Source organism: Columba livia, chromosome 17 (assembly GCF_036013475.1).
Source record: "Columba livia isolate bColLiv1 breed racing homer chromosome 17, bColLiv1.pat.W.v2, whole genome shotgun sequence".
Lineage (NCBI taxonomy): Eukaryota > Metazoa > Chordata > Aves > Columbiformes > Columbidae > Columba > Columba livia.
Window position 1 is genome coordinate 14,138,207 of NC_088618.1, and position 25,524 is coordinate 14,163,730.

The following is a 25,524-nucleotide window of genomic DNA, read 5'->3' on the forward strand; positions in this document are numbered from 1 at the left end:
TGATTTGTTGAGCTTAATTCTCACAAGAGAAAAACACCATCTCTGACTGCAGTGACTAATGAACTGATATGTATGTGTGGATCTTCCCCAGTTACACCAGCTGGTGAATAAGGATGGACTTGGTGTGTAAGAATCCTTTACCCACCTTACTTTTAATACGATTTTAACTTGCATCTCTTCTTTGGAGATTATAGGAAGGATCAGGGGCAAAGGATGTAACAGAAGCAATAAATGGTGACTAAATATTTTAAAATATAAGTCCTCATATTGATTTAAATCAAGCCATGTAACAGTTTCTGTGTTAGATACATGAATTTTTCATCTAGAGGCAGAGGGGATGTCAGGAGGGTTCTGGAATTTCTAGAAACATCCTGTATTTACAGACCTCACAATATCCAAGAGACTCCTCCAAATGGTGTGAGCAGACAAGCGTGAACCCAAGGCACAGACATTATTGATTAGATACATAACTGTTAAATATTTTGCACACTTATAGGACAGACCCCATCAGGTAAATCATAACTGCATAGAGTTATTTTCAAAACAAAGAGCGTAAACATCTTCTGCTGAGATCTAACAGTGAGCACAATTTCACCATAAGGCACATTTATTGGGGAAATGAGATATGGAAGTGAGCGAGGGATTGATAACACTTCTGCTCTAGAGGAAGCAGCAGGCGGGAGGAGAGCAGCAGGGCGTCTGGAGCTCTGGCCCTGCCCTCGCAAGCTGAATTCTCAGAGGGGTGTCACCACCTCCCAGGACAGCACTGCTGGGTGTCCCCAGACCCCGTCACCTGCTGTGTCAGTGACCGAATCACAGAATCCCAGAATGTCAGGGGTTGAAGGGCCCTGGAAAGCTCATCCAGTGCAATCCCCCCATGGAGCAGGAACACCCAGATGAGGTTACACAGGAAGGTGTCCAGGCGGGTTGGAATGTCTGCACAGAAGGAGACTCCACAACCCCCTGGGCAGCCTGGGCCAGGCTCTGCCACCCTCACCCCCAACAAGTTGCTCCTCATCTTTAAGTGGAACCTCCTGTGTTCCAGTTTGCACCCATTGCCCCTTGTCCTGTCACTGGTTGTCACCAGAAGAGCCTGGCTCCATCCTCCTGACACTCCCCCTTTCCATATTGATCCCCATGAATGAGTCACCCCTCAGTCTCCTCTTGTCCAGCTCCAGAGCCCCAGCTCCCTCAGCCTTTCCTCACACGGGAGATGCTCCACTCTTCAGCATCTTGGTGGCTGCGCTGGACTCTCTCCAGCAGTTCCCTGTCCTGCTGGAACTGAGGGGAAACCAGACAGGGGACACCAGAACCAGCACATGGACGTGTCTGGCGACAGACCAGCCCTGCCCAGCTGGAGCTGCAGGTAGAGCTGGGATGGCTGCAAGCATTTTATCAACAAGGTCCATCAGCCTTCAGGGAACCAAAGGCCATTATTGGAGTGTAGCCAGACAGGGTTAAGGCAGCACTGCAGACCGCAGGGTTCGCTGGTCTCTGGATCTCTGGCCTCCTGCCCAGGCCGGACACCGGAGCTGTTCTGTGACCACCCTCAGCCCTCTCCCTGCTGCAAGAAACTGCAGCAAGAAACCAGCTCTTCACAGAGCCCAGGAGAGCAGAGTCAATGCGGGTTGTGCAGAGCACAGAGGTGCTTCCCACAGCTCCCTGAACCGCAGCGCCCGGGTGTCCCAGCAGGGAGGACCCATCCCGGGGAGGGGAAGGAGCTGCAGCCCTCGTGCTGTGGTCACGGCTGAACCGGCACTGAGCACCTGGCCTTTTTCCAGGCAGCTTGTAGCATCCACCCTGCCTAACAGTGACAAGAGCAAGAGCACACGGCAGGAAACAAGGACAGCAGCCACGATCCAGGCCCGGGCTCCATGTGAGGCTGAGGAACTGTGCCGGGAGGCACCTGGAAACGAGTCACAGGTGCATCTACAGCAAAGGCAATCCCAGCTGTGCGACAGGAGAGCAACCGCAGGCAGAAAGCATTTCTGCACAGCACATCTCTGGATAGCACTGTGCTTCCCATGTAATCAGCGTGCTCAGGGGCTGTGGGTCTGAGCATCAGCAGCAGCTGCAGTGCATGAGGTTCCACACACAAAGATGATGATTATAAAGGAGACACTGGACTCTCACCCCTGAGGATGCTCTTGCGTGTGCTGGAAGAGACTCAGAGCTGGTTGTAGCCAAAATTTTAAAGAGAAAAGGCAGAAAAACTCCCCAATATCAGCCAATATTCACACAGATCCTGCCTTAGCACTGCCCCGGCACATCCTTGTGTCACAGGCTCAGTGAGCACGCAGGGCGTTGGGCAGAGGCGCTCAAGAAGCGGCCCCAAGGAGACTGGTTTTCAGCCACTGTGTTCTGGGGGTTTCCTGCCGCTTCGGGCTGATTCCGAAGCTCAACCTTCAACTGACATTTCCTCTGCAACTTCATGTTTCCACCATATCTGAGAAGAAGATGTAGGAGGAGTACCTTCACAGCATCGCAGCGCTCTGCAAGCTCTTCGTTCACAGGGATGTCCTAGAGGGGAAAGTCACTATGGGTAAGCAAGCATGTGGTGATTTACCCTCCCTCAGAAAACAGATATTGCAATATATTCTATGCTCTCTTAAACACAGAATTCTGACACAAGGTTGTGAGATCCAGGGCTGTTAACCAACACCAACATTATGGGTAGGTATGAGATTCAAGAGCAGCATTCTGCTCCCCAGGCAAGAAGCAGAAGAGCTGAACTGATGATGAAGCAGCACAGAAATCAAGGGAAGATAAGGGTTTTCATACAAGCTCCTCACCGTACTGTCAAAAGACAGTGACTTGAAGTGGATAAAGGTGAAAAACAAGTGAACAAATAAAAAAAATACTTGGAGAGAAAATCAGGACAATGCCAGGATGGATAGTAAGCTCAGAAGAATGGTCTGCAGAAAGAGAGGTTAAAGCAGCTGGAGAGGAGGAGGCACAAGGGACAGGCACTGAACGACAGAGGAAGACTCAGCGTGTCAGGGATCGTCGGGTGGTAGGACAGATGTCTGGACTGGTCATAGCAATGGGTCATGAAGGAGAACCACCTGATGAAAATCTGGTGACTGCAGGGCGTGTCTTTCCTCCGAGGTCACCATCACAGACCCCTCTGTGGTCCCTGGTGACACTGTCAATACAGTCAGCAGAGCTCCTAAAGCAGACCCCTGCACTTTGGTGTGTTAATTTTGCCGTGAATACCATTGATTAAACCTCCATCTGTGAAAAGACCTTGTGTCATCAACTCAGACATAGTCACCCACATTGAATACGAGTGAGGAAAGACAAATCCCTCCTCAACAAATTAGTTACTCACTTCCCTTTTTAGAAATTAAAAGTAGTTGTGAACTATTTGATCCTCAGGACATTAAGCGGCTACTGGCCTGAGACAGAGCCTGTGTTCCAGAAGTGATGCTCTTTGGTAGGGCGCACGAGGTGCCTTGTGCCGAGAGCTGCCTGGTGACACGGGGCGGCCTTCTCGGACCTGGCACCGCGCACAAATGGGGGAGATGCTCAAGTGGAAGTTCTTGTGCCATGCAAGTGCCATTCGACTTCATCAGAAATGGGACAGAAATGCTTTCAAAATTCTTTGCATTGTCACAGCAGAAAGCTCAATTTTCCAAGGGAATTTCTGAATTCCCAGGCAGCCAGGTTGCTCCCAGTGCCCAGCGCCATTCACCGAGGGCTGAGCTCTGCTGCTGCCCAAAGCCTGAGCGACGCCGGTTTGGTGCGTTCGTGCACCTCAGTGCTGCTGCAAACACACAAACCAGTCCTGGGCACATACAGATGTGTCCATGTTTTGAAGTCGGGGGCCTTTCCCTCCAAATGGGGTCTACACTGGGCAGCAACAACGCCAGAGCCAGAATCCCGCCGGCAGCTCTTTGTTATTCTTACACATTCAGCCTCTGCCTTCCCTCTTCTTCCTCGTGCAACACTGAGTGGCAAGTCCAGGTCTCCACGCCAGCACTAGAATTGGTTGGTAGAGCTCTGAGGACCCCACAGCAACCTGCAGTCTGCGTGGGATTTCTGGTCGGAAAATGAAACAGCAGGAAAGAAACAGTCAGAAAAGAAACAGCAGGAGGATATATAACAGGGGGGTTTGTATGACCCTGCATGGTACCAGTGGTCCCCAGTGGGTGAGATACGCCAAGTGCTCCTAACAGTGGACCAAGGACTCTCAAGTGGCCGCCCCAGTGCCACCTGTCACACCAAGCTGGACACTACTGGTGCAGAGATAGGATGCTATCCGTGCTGCAGGACAAGGCAGAACAGAGGCAAGCTCGCAGAGATCTCTGTTCACTGCGGAAGGTGCTTGGACACAGCCCTCTCTCCTAACAAGGTCATACTGCGACCGGGGAAGCGCGGGAGGAGACGCGCTGGGGCAAGCGTTCTGCTGTGGATTTGTTCTGCAGGGTTCAAGTCCAGGATATTTAAATATCAGTGATATTTAAATATGCAGAACAGGCTCTAATATCTTCCTAGGAGAGTTAATCATGTTAAGTCTTTTCAGAGTCTTGTTTTCCTTCAGTCCAGCTGCAATGTGCAGAGCTCCTTCCGTTGAAATACGGTTGTTGCTAAAAACACACACACAGGTTTTCCATATGCACATTGCTCAGACAAAAGATATGAAACCTCCTGCTTCACCCAGCACTGAAAACATTTTATATCCAGAAGGAATTCAGGGCAACTCCTTCCAGCTAAGCAGTTGTACCCGGGAGGCTGGAAGCAGCAAGGAGCTGCCTAACCGCGCGGGCTGAGGCGAGGCTGGCACGGCCCACGGCCCCAGCAGCGGCGCTGACTGCGTCTGCACGGTCACAAACATACACAAGAGGTGCACACCTCTTCTGCCATGCTTGTTCCTCCCCAGACCACCCGGTTTCCTCCCCTAAACATCCTCTAACAGGCCTTGTGCAATCCCCAGATGGTCTTCCCCCTCATCCCATAACGCATTCCACAGCCCCTCGGAAGTGACCCTAAGCTTATGGAGATGGATTGGGATTTGGGATGAGACCAGCAGTGTGTTGTAACATTCCCTCTGCCTCTCGCACCTGCGCACTCTTGCCCAGCACTGCAGGGCGGGAGGGAACGAGCAGCAGGACCAGGGTCCGGCTCACCCGGCGCTGAGCTCTTCCTTTGCTGGCTTTAGAAGCTTCGCCCAGGGCAGCTGCTCCTCTGCTGCCAAAGCCACCGCAGGAAACACTGTAAGGAACACACTTACCTGTGGTGCGACACAAACACACAACTGAAATCTCCCTGTCGCTTGATTCAGCCCTGGAGAAATATCCTTCCGCACACTACCAGCCATTCTGCTGCCCAAAAAGCCCTTGGAGCCTTGCTGCACCACACCTGGGATGGCACGTGTGAGTTGCGTGATGCGAGAGGTGAAGCTAAGTTACTTCAGTGGCCCCTTTCAGCCCCAGAGGCTGGGAGGACTGTTTCTTATTTTAACGAGAGGCTTTTTTCTTTTAGTAGATTATAAACTGTATGTAGATGACAAAACAGTTTCTGTATTGATTTATGAATCAGAAGTGAAATGAAACAATTAAAAATATTCATTATAGTAATTTTTACTCTAAAAAGGGAAAGAAGTAGAAATAGAGAAAATAAAACATACACAGTGTGTCAACAGACAATGGATGATTTTAGTCTCTTAGTTCCAAGGTCTACACGATCTCAATGATCTCAGATGGCTGTGGGACAAGCCAGGGCACAAGGCAAGCGGCACATCACAGCATTCACGCTTGTTTAAACAGATAAAGTTTCATGTGAGCTCTCAGAATTTAAAACCAGGAGTGAAAACATTTCCTACCCTGAAGCCTTTGGCCAAGGCAGCTGCCCCTTTGCTATGGAAATGACTCCAGCTGATCTTAAAGTCCTTTAATTCGATGTTTTCTGCTATTGCCATTCCAAGAATTTCAACTAAGAAAAAAATCCACAAAGCCAAACAGCTTAAGAGTTAAAAGGACTAAGTTTAAGAGTTAAAAGGAAGCTCGGGGTAGTTCAGGTATTTCTCTGCAATTCTCTGTATTACCTCTAGGTTTCCCCTCATGTGAGCCAGAGAAGCCCAGGGAAGAGGGTCCTCAAGGAGGAGGCCACAGCAGGTGGGGTGTGTGATGATTTAGTGTTGTAAAGCAGGGGATAGACAGAAGATGGTGAATTTTTCATGGAAGACACCACCCAGGGAGAATGTGGATCTGACAGATGGCATGGGAGAGAAAAAATGCAGTGTGTCCCTTTCTGAGTGTGCACCTGTCACAGAGTGTGGGGTAGAGCGGTTTGGAGCACCGTTGTAGGGTGAGACCAGGAGCTGGGAGATTTGTGAATCTTCATCCTGGAGAAGGTAGCAGGACACATGGCTGGGGTTACCAAGGACAGACACGGACAGAGACGACAAAGCATCTGTCAGCAAGGTGCAAAAAGGAGATGAGCATAAAGGTTGAAAAGTCGGGGATTAGCAATGGCATCACGAGAGTGTAAGGATTGTAAGGGTTAAATAACAGGGCACTTAAAAACCAGGAGCCAAAGGAAAAGAGCGATATGCATTAACAAGGTGCAGCCCAGCACGAAAAGAAGTGGCCAATGTCACCAGCAAAGGAAGTCCCCAAACCACAGGCTGTGAAGTGTGGCAGAGGATCAGGGAAGCACAAGTGCCAGTTTGTTCCACCCTCACCCCTCTTGGCCCCTGCAGTCACCCCTCGGGGACAGGGAGACAGACAGGAGCACTGGTGGCAAACGCCGTTCTGCTGGGGTTTTTCTGCTCTTATTAAGCATCTTACACACCTGTGAATACTGAAATGATGATTGAGAAAAAAAGCAAACGATGTTCTGTGAAAGGAAGACCATCAGTGCGGGAAGAAATTCCATCAGAGTTCCAGACCCGAGCGGACGGAGGAAGAAATGCAGCCGACTCAATATGAGTGATAAAGCATACTTCAACTTTATTGCCCGAGATAGCGTGCATTTATACCAAATACCATAATTATGCATACTTGTCTCTATCTAATAGGCTAAGCACATTTACTTACTCCACCTACTTGGGTTTAGCTAGCTATGCGCATCCCGCATTCTTCTGACTCTTATCTCTTCAAAAATATCCTGACCCTGCCTTAGTTAGTACTTTCCCGTTCCCCCCTTTCCCACGGCCTAACAGACAAGCTAACTAAGGCCTACTTATGTCAACTAAAATGGGCTCTGCTCGTACAGTTGCTTGGTGGACTCATGTCTGTGCTCCTTGAGCCAATCCCCGACACATCAGGACTTGGGAAATAGGAAGAACAGGGGAAGAAACAGAAGAGGTAAAGCTGGCAAAGCTGTAAGAAAAGGCAGAGATGAAGATGATGATAGCTTGACACTGGTTGTGCCAACAAACAGCCCAAAATACTTTTCAGGAAACTGAAAATATTAACCAGCCCTGCTCCCCAAAGGTGTGAGGCAGGCGAGTCCATGGAGCCGCACTGTACCTGCCACAGCACCTCCTGCCCCGTCACCAAACGTGTCGTGACTCAGACCCCGAACATCCGCTTGGCACCAGCAAAATACGTCGCTGCACGATCCCCAAATTCATTTCCTGAGAGCTGCGGGGATGCAATTGTAGTATTTTCTAGAAACACAGAGGAAAAGGCCTTAGCTCCTTCAACTCCTAATATAAATCAACAGCTGGGGAGAGAAAAAACATCATCAGATCACTAAACCATGTCGATACCAGGGAGGTGCCTGGCCTCCACGCAGTGCCACGCTTGCCAAATGAGACTGCCGAACCTGCTCTAACACAGCATTTTAGTCAGAACAGCAGAATTTCACTTCTGAATTCACAGCCTGTCCCTAAGATGGGCTCATTCGAGTTTTTCCACACGACTATGGGACATGAGACACAAGTGCTTCTCGTACACCTGTGCTTCCCGCTCCACGCTCAGCCTGCACTCAGCAAAGTTCTAGTGGGTCTTCTGGTTCCTCATCACAGCTTGGAAAAAATAATGTAGGCTGGGAGAGACAGCAAAGCTAAAGAAGAACAGCAATGGTGTGAAGACAGACACTGAGACACAAGTATGAAAGCCTGAACTTCTCCACCCACCCACATACAGAATGAATTTTCTGTGCACAGAAGTAAGAGAGGCCTGACCCTCTAACACTGAATGCAACCACCAGAAAACAAAACTAAGGAAATCCCACGTTAACAGGGATTTTCACAGCACAGAACCTGTCCCCTTCATCCACACTGACTTCCTGACAAAGCGGATCAGCATTGCCTTAGTTATAGGAGAGTTGTGTTCTCAGCTGTCTAAACTGGCCTTCTTTGTAAATAAAATATATCCCCAGTGCAGCAACCAGCATGACTTATTGTGAAGTCCTGCCTGCATCATGGCAGGGGCCTGGAGATTGAGACACTGAAACAGGATATTAAATTAGGTGCTGAAAGATGTGGCACAGAGACACGGAGGGGGCTCCACACAGACCCCTCCTGGGTTGGTCACACAGCCCAGCACGGGGACCCCGGACTGGCTCTGCACGTCACAGCCTCAGGTTTGGCAGCTTCTGGGTACACGCGGCACAACCGCCGGCATCCCCGGAGCTGCCGTCGCTGCCCTCGGCCACGTGTCACCCACAGCGCCCGTCACTGGCATGTGCGACTGGGACTCGCTTCTTACATAATGAAGGGTAGGAACATCGGTGCTGGAAAAGCAGAGACTAAAACCATGATCTCTAGACACAGCACTGCCTGGCCGAGACCTGGATCCAGAAAGCGCCGCTGTGCTGCTGCTCCCCGGATCTGCAGTATCTGTAATCTAATAGTACAGAGGTGTCTGACACATGAAACGTCCCTGGGCAGAGCAGACATGGGCTGCTTGCAGATTCGCTTTAGATGGGCTTCTTTTCCACATCTCCCTGCTTAGAAGCCCCATTTTCTTAGATGCCGATTGTGCAAATTCAATTTACAAAGCCTTAACAATTATTAAGCACATCCTCTGAATAATCCGAGTTTCAGGTGGATGTTTCTGATCCACAATTAAAACAGAAACTTGCTCTTTCTCTTGGCTTTCCAGCGGCTTTGCAGGAATAACAGCACAGGGCTGACTCCAGTTAGTGGCATCCTAACCTCACAAAAGTAACTGCTGTGAGAACAGGTGGGGAAAGGTGACACAGCAGCACCCACCGTTCGAACGTTGAGGCCAGTATCCAGTGCAGTGCCTCAGGGGTCAGCACTGGGGCCAATATTATTCCATATATTCATTAACGATTTAGACGAGGGAATAGAGTGTACTATCAGCAAGTTTGCTGATGACACCAAGCTGGGAGGGGTGGCTGACACACCAGAAGGCTGTGCTGCCATCCAGTGGGACCTGGACAGGCTGGAGAGTTGGGGGGGGAATAACCTAATGAAATTTAACAAGGGAAAGTGTAGAGTCCTGCATCTGGGCAGGAACAACCCCAGGTTCCAGTATAGGTTGGGAAATTACATATTAGAGAGCAGTGTAGGGGAAAGGGACCTGGGGGTCCTGGTGGACAACAGGATGACCATGAGCCAGCACTGTGCCCTTGTGGCCAGGAAGGCCAATGGCATCCTGGGGTGTATTAGAAGGGGGGTGGCTAGTAGATCGAGAGAGGTTCTCCTTCCCCTCTACTCCACCCTGGTGAGACCACATCTGGAATCTTGTGTCCAGTTCTGGGCCCCTCAGTTCCAGAAGGACAGGGAACTGCTGGAGAGGGTCCAGCGTAGGGCAACAAAGATGATTAAGGGAGTGGAGCACCTCCCTTATGAAGAAAAGCTGAGGGAGCTGGGGCTCTTTAGTTTGGAGAAGAGGAGACTAAGGGGGGACCTTATCAATGTTTATAAATATACAAAGGGTGAGTGCCATGAGGATGGAGCCAGGCTGTTCTCGGTGGCAAACAATGACAGGACAAGGGGTAATGGGATCAAGCTGGAACACAAGAGGTTCCGCTTAAATTTGAGAAGAAACTTCTTGATGGTGAGGGTGGCAGAGCCTGGCCCAGGCTGCCCAGGGAGGTTGTGGAGTCTCCTTCTGTGCAGACATTCCAACCCGCCTGGACACCTTCCTGTGTAACCTCATCTGGGTGTTCCTGCTCCATGGGGGGATTGCACTGCATGAGCTTTCCAGGTCCCTTCAACCCCTGACGCTCTGGGATGCTGTGACTGGCATCTGTCTGTCATGGATGAGGCATGACAATGCTCATTAACGCACGGGTTCTGGTGCGGGACCGCAGCTCGGCTCGGCAGGTGTCGGGGTTTGCAGCCCCTGTGGCCCCAGGGCCCCGTGTTCCTCACTGGGGTGACGGGGCTGCCCATCGCGCCGCAGGGGCTGGAGCTCGGGGCCGCGCTGCAGACCGGCACACGGCCCGGTACCGGCTCCGTGCTGCGGGGAACGGGCGCTGGCGAAGGTTTCGCCGAGCGCTGCCGCGAAGCCCCAGCGCCCACCGCGCCCGGCTGTTCCCGCACCAGCCCCGCGGGGACGCGGCCCAGGCCCGGGACCAAGCCAGGCCGCTGCCTCCCGGGGCTGGTGGGACAAGCCCGGCGTTCCCCTGCACCCACCCGGGGACACCGGAGCCTGGGGTCCCCCATTGGCCACCATCCCTGCCCCGGAGCCGCCGCGCTGCTGCCATGGCGAAGGGGCGGGGCGGGGCCGCGGGGGGCGCGGAGGTGCTGTGGAGGGGCGGGGCTGGGCTGCGAGGGGCGGAGCTCTGAGGGGCGGGGCGGGGCGCGCGCAGTCCCGCCATGGCGGGCGCGGGGCCGGGGTCGGCGCTCGGCGGGCTGCTCGACTACAAGACGGCGAAGTTCGCGCTGACGCGGAACCGGCGGGTCGGGCTGCTGCACCGCCTGCTCCAGCTGGGCGTGCTGGGCTACCTGCTCGGGTAGGGCGCTCCCCTCCCACCTCGGCGCCCCCAGGGCCAGACGCTCCCTTGGGCGACGGGCGTCCCTGGGGTCCCCTCAGCGCCCTCGCCCCTGCCCCTCCGCAGGTGGGTGCTGCTGGTGCGGAAGGGCTACCAGGACACCGACCGCGCCCCCCACGCCGCCGTGGTCACCAAGCTGAAGGGGGCGGCGGTGGCGGGCACGGCTCGGCGGCTGTGGGACGCGGCAGACTATGCCCGGCCCCCGCAGGTACGGCCGGGACCCCGGGCAGGGCGGGGTGGCAAAAGCTTCGGGAAAACCCTTTGGGAAAGGAACAGGCAACGTTAACGCTGTACGTTACAAAGCCAAAAAAAAGGACGTTTGTAGTTCATGCTGCTGAATGTGAGGGTGTGAGTCCCCCGCTGAAGCTGCTTCCTTGCCTCCTAGGGAGAAGATGTGATTTTTCTGGTGACCAATTTCGTTGCCACAGCACAGCAAGCCCAGGGCACCTGTCCCGAGGTACGTGAGCTGTGCTGGTCCTTACCCAGTGCTGCGGGGCTGGATCTGCTGCTCTGCAGCTGGACCCGAGCTCAGCAAAACCCAGGGCAAGGCCGGACAGAAGGGAAACATGGATTTTCATTGTAAAAAGCTGATTTCCATCATTCTCATTGTTCCTGTAGATCTTGCTCGCTCGTTTGCACTTGCTCTGTCATACCTGCATGAAGCATGATGTGTACCCAAGAGGTCTGGCCAGGGTCACTTGTGGTGGCCAGCAGGACAAGAGACACGGTCCGTGGGGTCCTTGCCAGCTCTCTGTGCTGCTTGGGGGCTGGTGGCACTGGGTGATCTGTGCAGGGTTTCTGCCCCGGGGACACCGAGCCATGTTGTCCCATTGCTGTTCTGTCTGCAGCTGGCATCGGCACAGCCGACCCCGGCAAAGACCTCTCTCCCCTGCCCTCCTTCTCGAGTCTCGCATGTGTTGTGGTTTCTTGGCTTGCTGCTCCATTCTCTCACCTTTGTTCTGCTGTTTTTCACGGCACTTTTACACGTGCGCACTCCAGGGATACCAGTGTCTCGTTTCCTTTGTAACTCCCTGCTGCAGGACCAGTATCCTTCCCATCGCAGGGTCCTATTTTTAGGAGGAGCAGAGCACACGTTTTCCCAGGCAGCCCACGCTTAATGGAATATGTTCTCAGAGACAAATCTTCCTTCAAGGCTGGACTTGGGCCAGCTCCTTGGCTGAACTCCAGAGCTGGACCCTGCTTGGCAGACAGGAGCAAGTGGCTTTTAAGCTGAGCCGCTGCTGGCACCTTGTGCCCGAGCCAAGTGCTGTTTGTCCTGGTGGTCCCTTTGGCTTTTGCTGTATCTGCTGTGCTGTGCCCGGCCCGATCCTGCCTCCCAGCTTGCCCCGTGCTGCCAGGCTGGGCTGCTCTGCAGATGCTGCAGAAGAGGAGTAACAATGTGGGATTTTGGGTCGGGGCCAATGGTACTAATGATCCCTCTTTAAACGCTGAGAACTCCTGAAGCACTGGGAGCTGCAGGAGTGTCCCCAGGGGAAGACGTGTGCCAGAGAGCGTTGCAGGGCTCTCTGACGGGCAGTCACTGGTGTCTCTGGATGCCCGGTTAGCAGCGTGCAAGCCAAGGCTGCAGAGAGAGCAGAGCATCTCATCCCATTGCAGTGCTGCGGTGTGTCAGGTGCCTGCTGCAGCCTTCACCTCGTGCTGTTCTCCTGGAGCTTCCTGGCTTTGAGGCGGTAGCTGACATTCATGTTTGAAGAGCTTCGAAAATTTAGCAGTGACAGCATTTGACTTTGCAGGAGTTTCTGAATATTTTTAATTACTGAAGTGTTCAGTGCTGGCAGAGCAGGGGGAAGTCTGGCTGGGGCCAGGGGCAGCGCCTGAGCACAGGACGAGCTGTTCCAGCGGTTGATGTCTGTGTTGTGGCTGAGCTCTGACTTATCTCTTGGGGAGACCTTTCAATATTGATCTCCGATACTTTGAGTGGTCGGAAACCTTCTACCTCTATTTGCAAGGCACTCTGAAGGTGAATGAAGATGATCCAAATAGACTCAGAACCAGAAGGTGTCAGTCAGTGCATCCGCTCTGTCCAGGTGCCAGCTCTGGGGCTAAGGGACCGTTTCACTTAAATCATGGTCTTTAGCACATCCAGCTGTGCTCAGCTCTTGCACATCCATCAGCAGCATCTGGAGCGGTGAGTGAGCGGCGTGGGTCCCAGCCCCAAGTGTCCTAAGGGCATGAGAGGGGCGTTAGATTTTGGGAGAAGCTTCATCCTTCTTTGCTCACCCATGGTGCTACTGGTGGTTTGCTTTGCTTCCTGGCCACCAGTATGTTGCTGCATAGCTAGCTGTGCAGGGCTGGGAATCAGCAGTTGTTTCTGATAAGATCAAGGATAAATCATACATATTTGTAACTAGGGAAAGTAAATAGGAACCTTTCAGCCCCGAGGTTCCGAGAGTTGATGCACAGATTTCTGCTGACAACACAAGCGCATCTTTGCTGCCCCTGTCCTGGCAACACAAATGCAATGAATTCTGAGGAGCATCTGAGCTCCTAAGTGTCTGGGACATGCTTGGAGAAGCAGGAGCAGCAGCACGAGCCGTGGGGGGTGACCTGGGGCCTGGGGTGGCCGCGCAGTGACCGCGGTTCTCTCTGTCTCCCGCAGAGCGCCGCTGTCCTCGATGCCGTGTGCTCACAAGATGCAGACTGTCCCATGGGAAACCCAGTGGCTCGTGGCAATGGTACTGGGTGTTTTGCTGAAAAAAAAACATAAAGTCATCTAATTTGTCATGCTTAGTAGCAAACAGGTCCACAGAGGTGCCTGATGGCCCAAGTTCAGCGCTTTTTGTGCGGGGAAGTGCTCTCCAGGCATTTATTCTTGGCAAAACCTTACAGCGACCTGTCGTGGCTGCTCAAGGCGGTGCCGCGGGCACAGGGCTGCTCGGTTCTGGTGTTGGCTGCTGGAACTGAAACCACTGTGCCGTGCGGTTGGCAGGTTTTCCTTCTGTAATAAAGCCTGGCTTTTGTTCTACGCTGATTAATATTAGCAGCCCATGTGAGTTCCGCTGGAAAGGATATTTCAGCTCTAGGAGGTCGGCGTGCAGAACTGCCCCGGTTTGTTGTGTTCCCGGGGGGCAGGAGAGGCGGCACGGGACAACCGGGCGGCCCTGGGGCACCGAGCGGCTGCCGGCCCTGGTGAAACAGCCGCCGTGGTTCAGCCTCAGGGGAGGGTTCACAGAGAGGCTGTTGTGCGGGGAAAACACTGAAGGGTCATCTTTGAGGTTCAGGTTGTGAGAACAAAGTGGCCAGGACATTACCCCGAGAGGGGAGCTGCACAGAAAACGTTTCAAAATGGAATAGTCAATTACATATGTTTCTCATTTCTAGGGATAAAAACTGGGAAATGTGTGATGTTCAACACCACCCATTCCACCTGTGAGATCTATGGCTGGTGTCCTGTGGAAAACAGCACCCTGCCCAGGTATGGCACAGGGTCAGGGGACAGGCGGCGAGAGCTTCAGTTGCTTCTCTGTGTAACCAGGGCTCTGAACACGCTTGCCCGGGGGCAGCCAGGCTCCCGAGGCCTTTGCCATTCACCTACCAGTCAGTTAAGCCCAGGGAACTTCACACAAGGGTATTTCTTGCAACTCTCTGTTGTAGCCATAGTCCTGGGGCTGTGGGGGAGGCAGCAGAGCAAGGGGAATGGGGACGTGCCAGGGCCACTGTGCAGAATCCGAGCGTGGTGGTGGTTGTTTTCCAGGAAACCTCTTCTGGCTGAGGCGGAGAATTTCACTCTCTTTATAAAGAATACTGTCCACTTCACCAAATTTAATTTCTCCAAGTAAGTACGATGCTCCTTGGCCCCCCGTGTGTGCAGCTCGGTGCAGCCTCTGCTGAGTTTGCACGTGTAGGAGCGATGGGACGGGGTAGGGGCACGGCTGTGCTCCCAGCTCTCCAGAGCACCGTGGGCAGAGCAGAACAAGGCCGGTTGTTCCCAAGGTCTTGTTTGAGGTCATACTTTTGCCAAGGGCCGCCCTGGCCCCGCAGCCCCGGCAGGCTGGCGGCTGCCTGGCTGCGCTGGGACGCGCGGGCTGGGGCAGCGGAACGGCCCTGCCGGGCCCTGGCACGCAGGGTTCCCGCTGGCAGCGGCGGGAGCGGGTGCTGTGCAGCAAGGAGCAGCAGAGGGGGGAGGGGCTGGGAGGGGAAGGATATGGCAGGTGCTGTGAAGGGTGATAACTCCACGCGTGATCCCTCAGGGCCAGTTTCCCTCCAGCGGAGGCTTTAGAGAGGCGATGACTGTGTCCCTGCTGCAGGGGCGCTGGGGTCCCACTCCAGGGGAGGGTCTCCCTTTGTGCCCTGCTGCAGGGCTCCCCGACCTCCCACATCCCCTGCACCCAGGACATCTCCCTCTCTCTCCCCTCTCACAGGTGCAATACTTTGCAAACCAATGACCCCACCTATTTCAAGACCTGCTTGTACGATTCGTTCTTCAGCCCCTTCTGCCCTGTCTTCCGTGTCCGTGACATGGTGGAGGCAGCAGGAGAGACCTTTGGGGACCTGGCACTGCTGGTATTTGCTTTTCTTTTTAAAGTATGGAATGTGACTGCAAATTCCCCAAGGGTGTGGGCATGAGCAGAGGAAATAGGACTGACCCCTGAAATGCTAAAGGAACTATGTGATCTCTGTGTGATTCAGAACAACTGAACAGTAAAGAACTCAGCAAATCTCTGATCCTATGCCACACCTGGAGTAAAATGTGTTTTGCAGGGGGGGAGCATCGGAGTTCGCATTGAGTGGGACTGCGACCTGGACCAGCCCGCGGCCCGGTGCCAGCCGCAGTACTCCTTCAGCCTGCAGGACAGGAACTACAACTTCAGGTGGGGATGCTGGGGCTGTGGGACGAGCACATGGCCGTTGTTGTACGTCTGCATTTCCCTGAGTGATGCTCTGCAAGGAGCAGCAGGGACAAGGGGACATGGTAGCCCAGCTCAGGGTCTGTCAGTACTGGGGTGCCGTGGTAGTTCCCACTCACTGGAGCTGTGGAGGGCACCGCCTGCCTGTGTGCAGGGACGTGTGGCTGTCCGCACCAGTGCTGACCCTGAGCTGGGTGCACTGGGAGCTGCGTGCTCCCGGTGACCCGGGCTGGGTGCTGGGCAGACGCTGATGCGCCGCTGCCGAAGCCAAGTGAGTGACAGCGGCACTTGCATCACCCACGTCCCAGCCTGCCAGGGGACACAAGGTGTGCACAGGCACGTGGCAGCCCCCGCAGTTGTGTCACACGGGCAGCCCTCCCCTCTGCTGCTGTCACTTTCTGAGCTGCATCCAGTGTCTCCCACAGAACTGCCTCCTACTACTGGGACTCCCAGCGGCAGCTCCACCGGAACCTGCTGAAGCTCTACGGCATCCGCTTTGACATCTCCGTGCACGGCCAGGTACCGTCTCCTCTGCAGACCCTGCACGCACGGTCCCGGCTGCTTTGTCACTGCACCTTGCTGCTCTCTGCTGCCGCCAGCCCCACGGCTCCCTGCTGGCATCGCTGCTCCTCACCCTGGTGAGCTCTTCACCTCTTTCCAGAGTTTTCCAGGCAGAGCAGGGAAAATCAGTCCCTCCCATTAGGAGAGAAGCTTCTTGGTAATGGCCTGAGCAGGGAGGCTTCTCTTGTTGAGGATCTGACGTGGGCGTTGTGAGATGTTGGGCCCTGTAGGCAAGGTGGGCTTGTCTGGTCAGAGGAGCTGTTGGCATCTCTGAGGGTCCCGTGGTGGGAACACCCTGGCAAAGAACTCTTCTGAACCTGGACAATTGATCTTTTCTTGATTAACTGTCCCCTTGTGGAGAAAGGCATGGGCACGGTCACGGCTGATGCTTCTGTGTGCACTATCACTGACAAACTCAGTACTCACCTGTGCAAGATGGAGCCTGCACTGAGGGGACTGGTCACCCCAGGTGACATCCACAGCTGATCGGTTGTTCTCAGCACTGGCTTTTCCACTCGAAAAGGGCCAAGCACGCAGTGCAGGACAGGTTGCACCGCTTCGGGGTGGTGAGATCAGGTCTGGGAGGTGTGGAGCAAGAGAGAATAGCCAGGAGAGGGGTGGGAATCCAAAAATCTCTTTCCTCAGAGATGCCACCCTCCTTTGGACGGGGGGGGGACACGTCACATCAGGGCTCTGTTTGCTGGGATGTCATTGGTGGATGCAGCTCCTTCTGTGCCCGCAGCACGTCGGTCACAGTGACCTCTGCCGCCACCAAGTCACGAGCAGCCTCAGTCCTGTCTTAGGCAGCCAAAGGGGTTTTGGGTGCAGGCTCCTGCAGCTGGGCACAAAGAAATGACCAGGGTTTCCCCCAGCACCTCCCTGGCTTTAAGCTCGCTGCCCAGGGGCTCGTCCTGCAGCCCTCACCCCTGTGCCCGCTGTCTTCCCCCTCCATTTCTCACCAGGCTGGCAAGTTCAGCATCATTCCTGCTGCTGTGAGCTTCGGCACCGGCATCGCGTTCTTTGGAGCCGTGAGTACTCAACGCCCGCTCTTTTCCTCTGATCCGTGGGTTGGGGTTTGCCGCTTGTCTGTTGTTTCCCTGCCTGCCTTGGCATGAGGCTTCTGGGTGCCGGCAGCCCGGGGACGGAGCTGGCCTGGTGGGGTGTGAGCTCCTGTTGTCCTGTTGGTCACTGTTCGCAGTAATGACGCTGCTGGGTTGGGGTCCTGAGCACTGTCGGGGGCACGTCTCATGGCGCTGTGTGTCTGACCCTGGAAGGTGCATCGCTGGGGCACCGCTCGCTGCCCCGCGCCGGCTGTCTCACCAGCGGCAGAGAGCAGCAGCTCCGCTCGGTGTTCGTATGACAGAGCCGTTGTCCCACTCCAGCATGGATGGGGAGTGGTGGTCACTGTGACGGGACAGCCCCTTGTAGAGTACTTCTGTGGCTTTTCAGCTGAGTGATGGGGGCCCTGTGCTCCCCTGCCAGCCCTCTCGTTCCTCCTCAGTGTGCTCATCCTGGTCCCTTTCGTGGCGGTGACAGCGGCTCTCTGCCGGACGGCCCTTGCCCTGCGTCCACGCGGTGCAGCTCAGATGATCCCGTCTGACCCGCGCGGCTCCGGGGAGCGGGTGGGGGCAGAGGGACCTGCTGGAGCTGCCCGGGTGGCCTGGGCTCCCACAGGAACCGTCACTGCCGACCCTGCTGCGGTTGTGTCCCCGCAGGCCACCGTGCTCTGTGACCTGGTTCTGCTCTACCTGGATGCAAAGGCCGAGTTCTACTGGAAAGAGAAGTTCGAGGAGGTAAGGACAGGGCTGCTTGGGAGAGCTGAGGCTGGAGTTTGAGAGAGCAGATTTGGGGGGACTCAAAGCTGGGACTCACTCAAATCTGAGTGAGCAGATTTGGGGGGACTTCCCTGTACAAACCTGAGCCAGCCCCACATTTATTCACCCTCATCCGAACTGAATCATGCCAAGCTCCACGTGTGAGGGTCTGAGCGCGCCCTGGCGCTGTGTCGGTGCTGACACTGTGGTCAGTGACAGGTTCTGCCCCGTGTGTTTCCCGCTCTGGCGCTGCCCAGCAGGAATGTTCCTTTGGAGCTGCCCCAGGGCTGCCCCGTCCTGTCGGAGGAAAAAACGTTGTTCTAGTGCCTGGTCTCAAACTGCGAGTGGAGTGGGGACCTCAAACAATGAATGTGGTCGCATGGAGCTGAGCAGAGCAGCACAGGACCGACCTGCCCGAGCTGGCCCCTTGTTTCTGGGATGCTAAGATGCCCCTGTTCATTTTTCAGGCAAAACCCCCTAAATGTAAGACTGAGGCTGCAGCTTAGGGATGTCGGGACTGCTCCGTCACAAGCATCATTCACTCCAGAGTGACCCCCGTGTAGGCGTGATGGGGCATGGCTGGGGCCTGGGTGGAGCTGGCCCAGTTCTCCTGGCCCATTGTGTGCTGCCGGGGTTGGGGTCTGCCTTTCCTGGAGAAACATTTGCATCAGCAGAAGCTCTTGGTGACCGAGCAGAGCCGTGCTGCAGAGCTGCTACAGGAGCTGGAGCTTGCTGGGAAGAAATTGGCCCATGATCAGCACAAGAAGTTTAAAGTATTTTGTGTTTTTCACGTTCCAGATGGCCGTGGGCCTTGATTTCCCATGGAAAACAGGCATGCAATGCAATAAAGCTGTTCAGAAAGTGGGTGGTGGCTGAGCTCTGTCTGTAGCCCGGGGGTGGCTGGAAGGTGTCGCGCTGCTGCTCCTGCCCCTCGTGGTGCCCTGTGTGCTTCCTGATGCCATGGCTCCGCTGAGCCCCCAGATCCTGAGGGCTGCCCCTTCCCAGCTCAGCCGTGCTCGGGGAGGTTGGCAGCACTGGCTGGTACTGGCTTGCAGAGGGGTGTGCTGGCTCCTGTCTGCTGGTTCCTGCCGGGGTTGATGCCCACTGAAGCCAAGTGCAGCCCTGCGGGGAACCTCAGCATCTTGGGCACATCTCCCACTTCCCCTGGGCTCAAAAACGCTGTGTGGAGGTGCAGTGGCGTCTGAGCAGTGTTTATTGGAGGGATCCCGCAGCATCACCCCTGCCCCAGCCTCCCCCGCCCTCCTTGAACTGCCGCAGGTGGAACTGCGCCGCCAGCTGCCTGGTCATGGTCCTCAGCGCCAGGAACGCGGCTGCGATCTCGGCGAGGAGGAAGGCCAGGAGCAGGCTGTGCATGGCTGTCTCCAGCGGCAGGCGCACGACGTGGCCGTCCGTCAGCAGGAAGAGCAGGAGGGGGAGCTGGATCAGGAAGGAGAGGAGGAGGAACCCGGCCAGCTCGGGCACCTGTGGGAGCAGAGGCCACCGGTGGGGTGGGGGGACCTTCTGCCCCAGGGCTTCCCTGCATCGGTCACTGCTGCCATTGGCACTTGGATACCGGGGATGTCACTCCTGTGCCTGGATGTGGTCAGATGGTGTTGAGCTCAGTGCTGCAGCATCATACACACAGTGCAGGGACACAGCAGGACAGCGAGTGACTTCTTGTCCTCTGCCCCCAGGTTCTACCTTGCACCTGTGATTTCCCCCTCCCGGGCAGGGCTTCAGGAACAGGGTGACCTGGGGACTTGAGGCTGTGGCAGAGAGATGGCGCTTACCTTCTCCTGCAGGTTCCCCACGTAGCCCAGGTAGAGGCGGGAGCCTTCAGCCAGTGAGAGGATGAGGAAGGCAGTGACCAGCAGGAACTGGTAGTGCCAAGGCAGCAGGTGGTACTGTGACAGGGGCACAGCCTTGTCCCAGCACCCTGTCCCCTATGCCCTGTGCCCTCCTCCCCACGCTCTGCCAGCTCCCACCCAGCTCTGCCTGCTCTGCCCTCCTCATTTAACCTGCCCTGTTTGGAAAGTTCAGTGGTTATTCTTACAATTTCCATTTCTGGGGCTGGAGATGAGCCCTCTTGTAGGGGATGGGGCATTTTGCTCAGGTGTGTGTGGACCCATTAATTCTGAAGAGGCTACCCCTCCCTTGCTCTGTGTGGCCTCTGCATGCCCATGGACGCTGGGCAGGAGCTGGTTCCCCCACCACGTGCCCCACAGGACGGTACCTTCAGCTGCAGCATCAGCCCCTCGGCCAGGCACCACGCTGGGAAGTAGCAGGCGTTGAAGTAGAGCATCATCTGGAGGGGCAGGCTGGCCAGCGCCGCGGGGGCTGCGCAGGGCAGGCAGGGCTGGCCTCGTGCAGAGGTGACAGCGATGGCCCTGCCATGCCTGGGGCCACAGCTCCGCTGTTTGCAGCTAATGCCCTTATTTTTGTCCCCCCTTGGTGGGTGGGTGCAGGGTCCCTTTGGGTGTTCCCACCTCAGAAGTGCCCAGTTGCATCGGTGCTGTGCCGAGCAGCAACCCCCTCCCCAGGCCCCCGGCCGCACTGCCCGTACCTGGGGGGTAGGTGTGGGCAGCGCCGCTGTCCCGGGTCTTGTTGTTGATGAAGAGGGAGCCGCTGAAGGCCGCCAAGCCCCGGCGGAGGTTGGGGGGCAGAGGGGTGTGTGCAGCCATGGCCGAGCTCTGATCGCCCGGCTCAGATGGGATTAGCCAGAAGGTCGTTAATGGGATGACAGGCTGGGCTAATGTGCGGGACACCCGGCCATTGGCTCCCTAGGGACGGGGCTGCAGAGCCAGGAGGCGGATTTGGGAGAGGGAAATTCCCCTGAGACACCAACCCTACACGGGACCCACAAGGATACGGAGCATCTCCTCTCCGTGGAAGCTGGGGGGTGCAGCAAGTTGCCTCTGTCACCATGTCGGAGATGGGCTGATGTCCCCAGCCCAAGCACCAGCTGTGGGCAGCGCTCAGCTCTGCTGCGCCTCTCCCAGCTGTGTCCTATGAACATAATCATTGCTCAGAGCAACCTGGCAGACCAGGATGCCCGGGGGGATGCTGCTCTTCGCCAGAAACGCTTCTCCAAAGCCTCCAGACTCACAGAGCATTTTACCCCTCACCGTGAGCTTCCCTGCTAACGTGCCGCCCCCGTGGGTCTCTGTGCTGCTCAGCGTCCCCAGACGCCTTTTGGGACCTAAAATGAGACTCACAAGTTCATGTCCCCTAGTGGATCCAGCAGACACATAACGGTTCAGAAAGGGGACCCTGTTCATGGCTGTGTGCCAGAGCATGCATGTCACTGTCTATTGTCCCCTCTGGTCATGCTGCCTGGGAAAAGCCTTGCAGTGCAACCAGAAGAGCCCACCTGGGATGAGACAGACACCTGGTGGTGTTTCTATCTAGCAAAGATCAGAAAATCTGGAAAAAAATACAGGTGAGCTAGACACGGGTGGGAAACCTCTACGAAACAGGCGCTTGCACCACCACACAGCCAACATGCAGGGGTGACCCAGCGCCTTGGAAGGAATCAGAGATGGTCCAGATCCCAAGAATAGTATTGGTTTAATTCATATGGGGTGAATCAAATGAAAAATATAAATCCTCTTGCTTTGGGCTCAGGGTAAAACAGTGACTGCTGGGGAAAAACCTCGCTCAGGACAGAGCACTGGGGGCTCTCCAAGGGGTTCTCACCCCAGCTCTGCTGAGCTGATGGAGATGGGGCTGTGGGCTGGCCAGGGCCACTCCGGAGCTGGGGATAAGGCTCTTCTTCCAGCAAGGGGCAAAAAACATGACAGCAGAGCACCGACATGGAAAGCTGAGACGAGAAACGCAGCCTTGTCACTAGGTGACAGGAGGAGTGAGTGATGAAGGCTGGAAGACAGCCAGAAATACTCCTCCAGCTACTTTTCCTTGAGTGACATCTCAGCAGCAGCGCTAATCCTGCGGTAATCGGTAAGGACAGAGACGTCACACAGCTGATGGAGGGACGGCTCCCGAGCCCTGCGGTCTGACTGTCGCCCTGCGGTCTGACTGTCGTCCTGCGGTCTGACTGTCGTCCTGCGGTCTGACTGTCACACCCCTGCAGGGTCACCCCTGAGGGGCGGTTGAGAGCTGCCAGTGCTCAAGCCCAAACCAAGCCCCGAGAGACGGGGAGCAGCGCTGCAGCCTTTGTCTGCCCCAGGATGCGGAGATGCTGTGTGTGCTGGGACCGAGGAGCTCCAGAGCGCTCGGCTTGTGCCGGGACTCACCTGTGCCGGGGGCTGGGGAGGACAGCCAGCCTGGAGAAGGGAGGACGTGAAACACAAACACAGGCTGTCTAGAGACCACCTGGCGTGACCCCAGGTCCCCGGCCCCCTCAGGTGCTCCCTGGGGTGGATGGGCACGGGAGAGCCGTGGCAAGCGCTGCAGCCATGCGGACAAGGCGCGATGTTGGGCTCTGAGGGGTTGTGCGTTGGAGCTCAGCTGGGAGTGAAGGGGATTTGGGAAGGAGAAACGTGCTTGAGAGCACAGGGAGCGATGAAAGGCACTGGCACTGTCCATGGGGGCGAGGGGTGTGCTTGGGCAGAGCCGCCTGGGGACCCCACAGACCATCTGTGGCTCCTGTGCCCCGCTCCCCCGGGGCCGCTCTCCCAGTGTCCCCAGGGAACTGCAGCCGCAGAGCCCCAGCCCAGCTGGAACCGGGGCAAAGGAGCCGTGGCTGAGCAGGTAAGTCTGCAGCGACAGCTGTTGGGCTCATCCAGGTCTCAGAGGGAAATGACTCAGCTGCAGTGTCCCTGCGTGTTGTGCTGCCATCCGCGCCCCGCACGGAGCACGGGGTCAGGAGGGCGCAGACGTGGCCAGCGTTAGGAGCCTTTCCCCGTTAGCCAGGACATATCTCCAGTTCTGACAAAAAGAGAAAAAAACAGCAGTGCTGTGAGATGTTTCCCAGCATGCACAAGCAAATCCGCGTGGGGTGCCTGGACGCAGAGGCACAGCCAGCCTGTCCTCACACACCTGTCACTGCAACTCTCCACAAAAATCACATGCAGAGCCTCAATTCCATATAAAACTGAGTTCAATCAGTACTTTTCTAACTTAAGATGAGCCCCTCTGGCATTCAGCTGAAAACTCTTGGAAAGGCACCAAATGGCAGGCATCTCCCTGGCTGAGCTGGTCCAGCTGAAAGGCAACTGCCTGTTCTGTTCCTGGCAGGTCTGTGCACAGCACCCTGCACAGGGGACACAGCTCCTGCCACCCCCCAGCCCCCCCAGCACACTATCATCGCCCTGGGGGCATGGGGGCTGCAAAACCAGTGTGACCAGTGTCCCCATGCAGGGATCGGGGACATGGCCCTAGCAAGGGTCCGGCTGTCCCTCCCGCCAGCCCTTCACACCCAGCACACCCAGGACCACAAACTGAACGTACTTGCCATGACGGACAAACAGCCTAAGGTGTGAAAGCAGCAGGAGACAGAGAGAGAAAAGACACTCGCGGTTAGGTGGTTTGGCTTCCTTTGGGTTCACCGAGCCCTGCCATGCGGCCAGCAGCTCCCCACACTGCTGGGCTGCCCATGAGATGCCACCTCCCTCCCAGCTGCAAACTGGGAGGCCAGCAACCATTTCCCAATGCACTGGAGGCGATGGGTGCAGCCCAGCCTCAGTCACTGGCGGCCACATGGACCCTCAATGTGCTCCCCGTCCCAGGGGAGCCCGGGGGCTGGCGGTGCTCCTATCCCCCAGCTCTTGAAAACGTCTGCTTTTAGCCCAGATGTGAAATAGAAATATTTTTGATTCATGGAAACATCGCAGGGACAGGGGCCCACGTTCCCATCTCAGCTCTGATTCCCACTCTAAAGGCTCCTTCCGATCTGTTACAACCTCCTGGTGTTTGTCTTCCAGCAGGACACATTCAGCACCCGCCCTCTGCGTGCAGGGGTGTGCTCTTTCCTGTGCAAATTCTTAAAACCCAGGTGGAGAAAAAAGCACTTTTCCTATGAGCTACACCCCAATGAACCAGAGGCTGAGACACCAAGGGCCGGTGCCCTGGCACTGAGAGCTCTCCGCGTTTTGCTGTTCCAGAGGTTTGTGCACAGGCAGCGCAGCCAGTCCCTCTCTGCGGTCCCCTCTCTGCGGTCCCCTCTCTGCGGTCCCCTCTCTGCGGTCCCCTCGCTGGCTGCTGCCCAGGGTCACCCCAGCATCAGGCAGCGCTGCCTTGGTGATGTGCCAATGCAGGGTGGCAGCGAGCACCACTGTGCCATTGACTCTGTGCAAGGATTTGCATCCTAGTGTTCAAGACAAACCCCCTGTGTGTGGGATGTCAGACCTGGAGGTGTCTGGGAGGCAGCACTTGGGGGGATGGAGTGAGAAATGCAAGAAAGGTACAGAGTGGGGAGCAGCAGGAAGGAGCTGCCTGTTGGGGTCTGGCTTTGGGATTCTCAGCCCTGCCCTGCTCCCCGTGCCTGTGCTTGGCCCCTGCCCCAGAATCTCTGTCTCCTGCAGGGCATCTACTTACTCCACATCGCGCTTTCGGATGGTCCTGCCGGCAGCCAGGACCTCAGCCACCTTGGACACGATAGGGTCGTAGTTCATGCTGGCCACAGCCACCACCTCGTCACTCCTAGGGCCGGGCAGAGCAGAGCGGTTAGGGCAGCCCCAGGTGGCCACGGCTCCATCACCCAAAAAGCAACATGCTGGAGAGAAGCAGGAAGCAAAGAGAAACACCTGCTGCTCCAGGGCCAGGACCCATCCCCAGTGTGAGCACTGTGGGGACTGTGCTGGTGGTGTGGGACAAGGGACAGGCTCGGGCTCAGCACTGGTGCTCCAGGCTGGCCCCGCTGTGGTGTCACCGATGCTCACACGCTGCTGTGGTGGGCATCGCCAGAGAGCCCAGGAGATCCAGACAGCTCTGGGCACCCTGGCACCTGTTGGAAAACGCCAGCAAAGGTGGGTTTCATGGTGAATAAAACCCAAGGCATCAGCAAGGATGCCAGTGTTGCTGCCATCCGGGCAGGTGATCCCTGGTCTGCTGCCCTGTGCCGAGGAAGCGGAGAAGAGGGTGGTCAGGATTTCCCTGTGGGACGGTTGTGCTGCTCCACATCCCCATCCCGATCCCCACCTCCCCATGGGCAGAACGCCCACCTCTGAGCTGCTCCACAGGCACGTTCCTCCCAGAGCCCTGGGACAGCTGGGGCCGCCAACAGAGGGTCTGAACCCCTGCCAGCAGTGTGTCCCAGTCCAGCTGACCATCACACAGCCTCAGGGGCTGAATGGGAAACAAATGAAGCCGAAGGGAAGAGATGTAAAAATGCTGAAGGAACTTTGGCTAAAGGTCAGAAGGCAAACAAGAAGGACTTTTCTGCTTTGAGGTTTGCAGAGGTC

At 56.1% G+C, this 25,524-nt stretch overlaps 4 protein-coding genes across 24 annotated transcripts in view; 1 reads left to right on the top strand and 3 right to left on the bottom strand.

Annotated features, from left to right (window-relative positions):
• Positions 1–2,060: 2,060 nt before the first annotated feature.
• LOC106145693 (leucine-rich repeat-containing protein 74B-like) lies at positions 2,061–8,636 on the bottom strand. The gene is given in 10 exon segments (XM_065034023.1): positions 2,061–2,520; positions 2,793–2,796; positions 3,910–4,044; positions 4,506–4,589; positions 5,130–5,147; positions 5,149–5,309; positions 5,816–5,934; positions 7,488–7,538; positions 7,541–7,654; positions 8,615–8,636. Coding segments are annotated over 10 exon segments (951 nt in total). The 3' UTR covers positions 2,061–2,277.
• Positions 8,637–10,702: 2,066 nt separating this feature from the next.
• LOC102087218 (P2X purinoceptor 6) lies at positions 10,703–19,027 on the top strand. Of its 9 annotated transcripts, none has more exons than XR_010466841.1 (12): positions 10,705–10,881; positions 10,987–11,128; positions 11,306–11,377; positions 13,541–13,616; positions 14,263–14,356; positions 14,636–14,716; positions 15,303–15,444; positions 15,643–15,752; positions 16,202–16,426; positions 17,312–17,377; positions 18,065–18,142; positions 18,631–19,027. XR_010466841.1 is itself a non-coding variant. In XM_065034002.1 (12 exons), the coding sequence occupies exons 1-12, from the start codon at positions 10,745–10,747 to the stop codon at positions 18,667–18,669; spliced, it is 1,026 nt and encodes a 341-aa protein (XP_064890074.1). In that variant the 5' UTR covers positions 10,705–10,744; the 3' UTR covers positions 18,670–19,027. The 9 variants fall into 9 exon arrangements, 7 of the variants coding, with proteins under 7 accessions (XP_064890073.1, XP_064890074.1, XP_064890068.1 ...); XR_010466842.1 differs by having other exon boundaries at positions 16,214–16,426; XM_065034002.1 differs by lacking the exon at positions 10,987–11,128 and adding an exon at positions 10,962–10,986 and having other exon boundaries at positions 16,202–16,307.
• A 22-nt stretch (positions 19,028–19,049) lies between these two features.
• LOC102087398 (transmembrane protein 17A) lies at positions 19,050–21,563 on the bottom strand. Its single transcript, XM_021288218.2, has 4 exons — positions 20,727–21,563; positions 20,397–20,500; positions 19,954–20,067; positions 19,050–19,645 (listed from the first exon to the last, which is right to left on the bottom strand). The coding sequence occupies exons 1-4, from the start codon at positions 20,842–20,844 to the stop codon at positions 19,376–19,378; spliced, it is 606 nt and encodes a 201-aa protein (XP_021143893.2). The 5' UTR covers positions 20,845–21,563; the 3' UTR covers positions 19,050–19,375.
• A 148-nt stretch (positions 21,564–21,711) lies between these two features.
• AIFM3 (apoptosis inducing factor mitochondria associated 3) overlaps positions 21,712–25,524 on the bottom strand; it is a 49,014-nt gene continuing 45,201 nt past the window's right edge. For 9 of the 13 annotated variants that reach the window (XM_065033994.1, XM_065033988.1, XM_065033991.1 and 6 more), the window contains 3 exons: positions 24,659–24,763; positions 23,573–23,593; positions 21,712–23,050 (listed from right to left, as the gene is read on the bottom strand). In XM_065033994.1, the coding sequence (XP_064890066.1) occupies positions 23,011–23,050; positions 23,573–23,593; positions 24,659–24,763 (166 nt within the window). In that variant the 3' untranslated portion in view covers positions 21,712–23,010. The remainder of the gene's footprint in view (positions 23,051–23,572; positions 23,594–24,658; positions 24,764–25,524) is intronic. The other 4 variants (XM_065033995.1, XM_065033992.1, XM_065033984.1 and 1 more) reach the window with 1 other exon arrangement.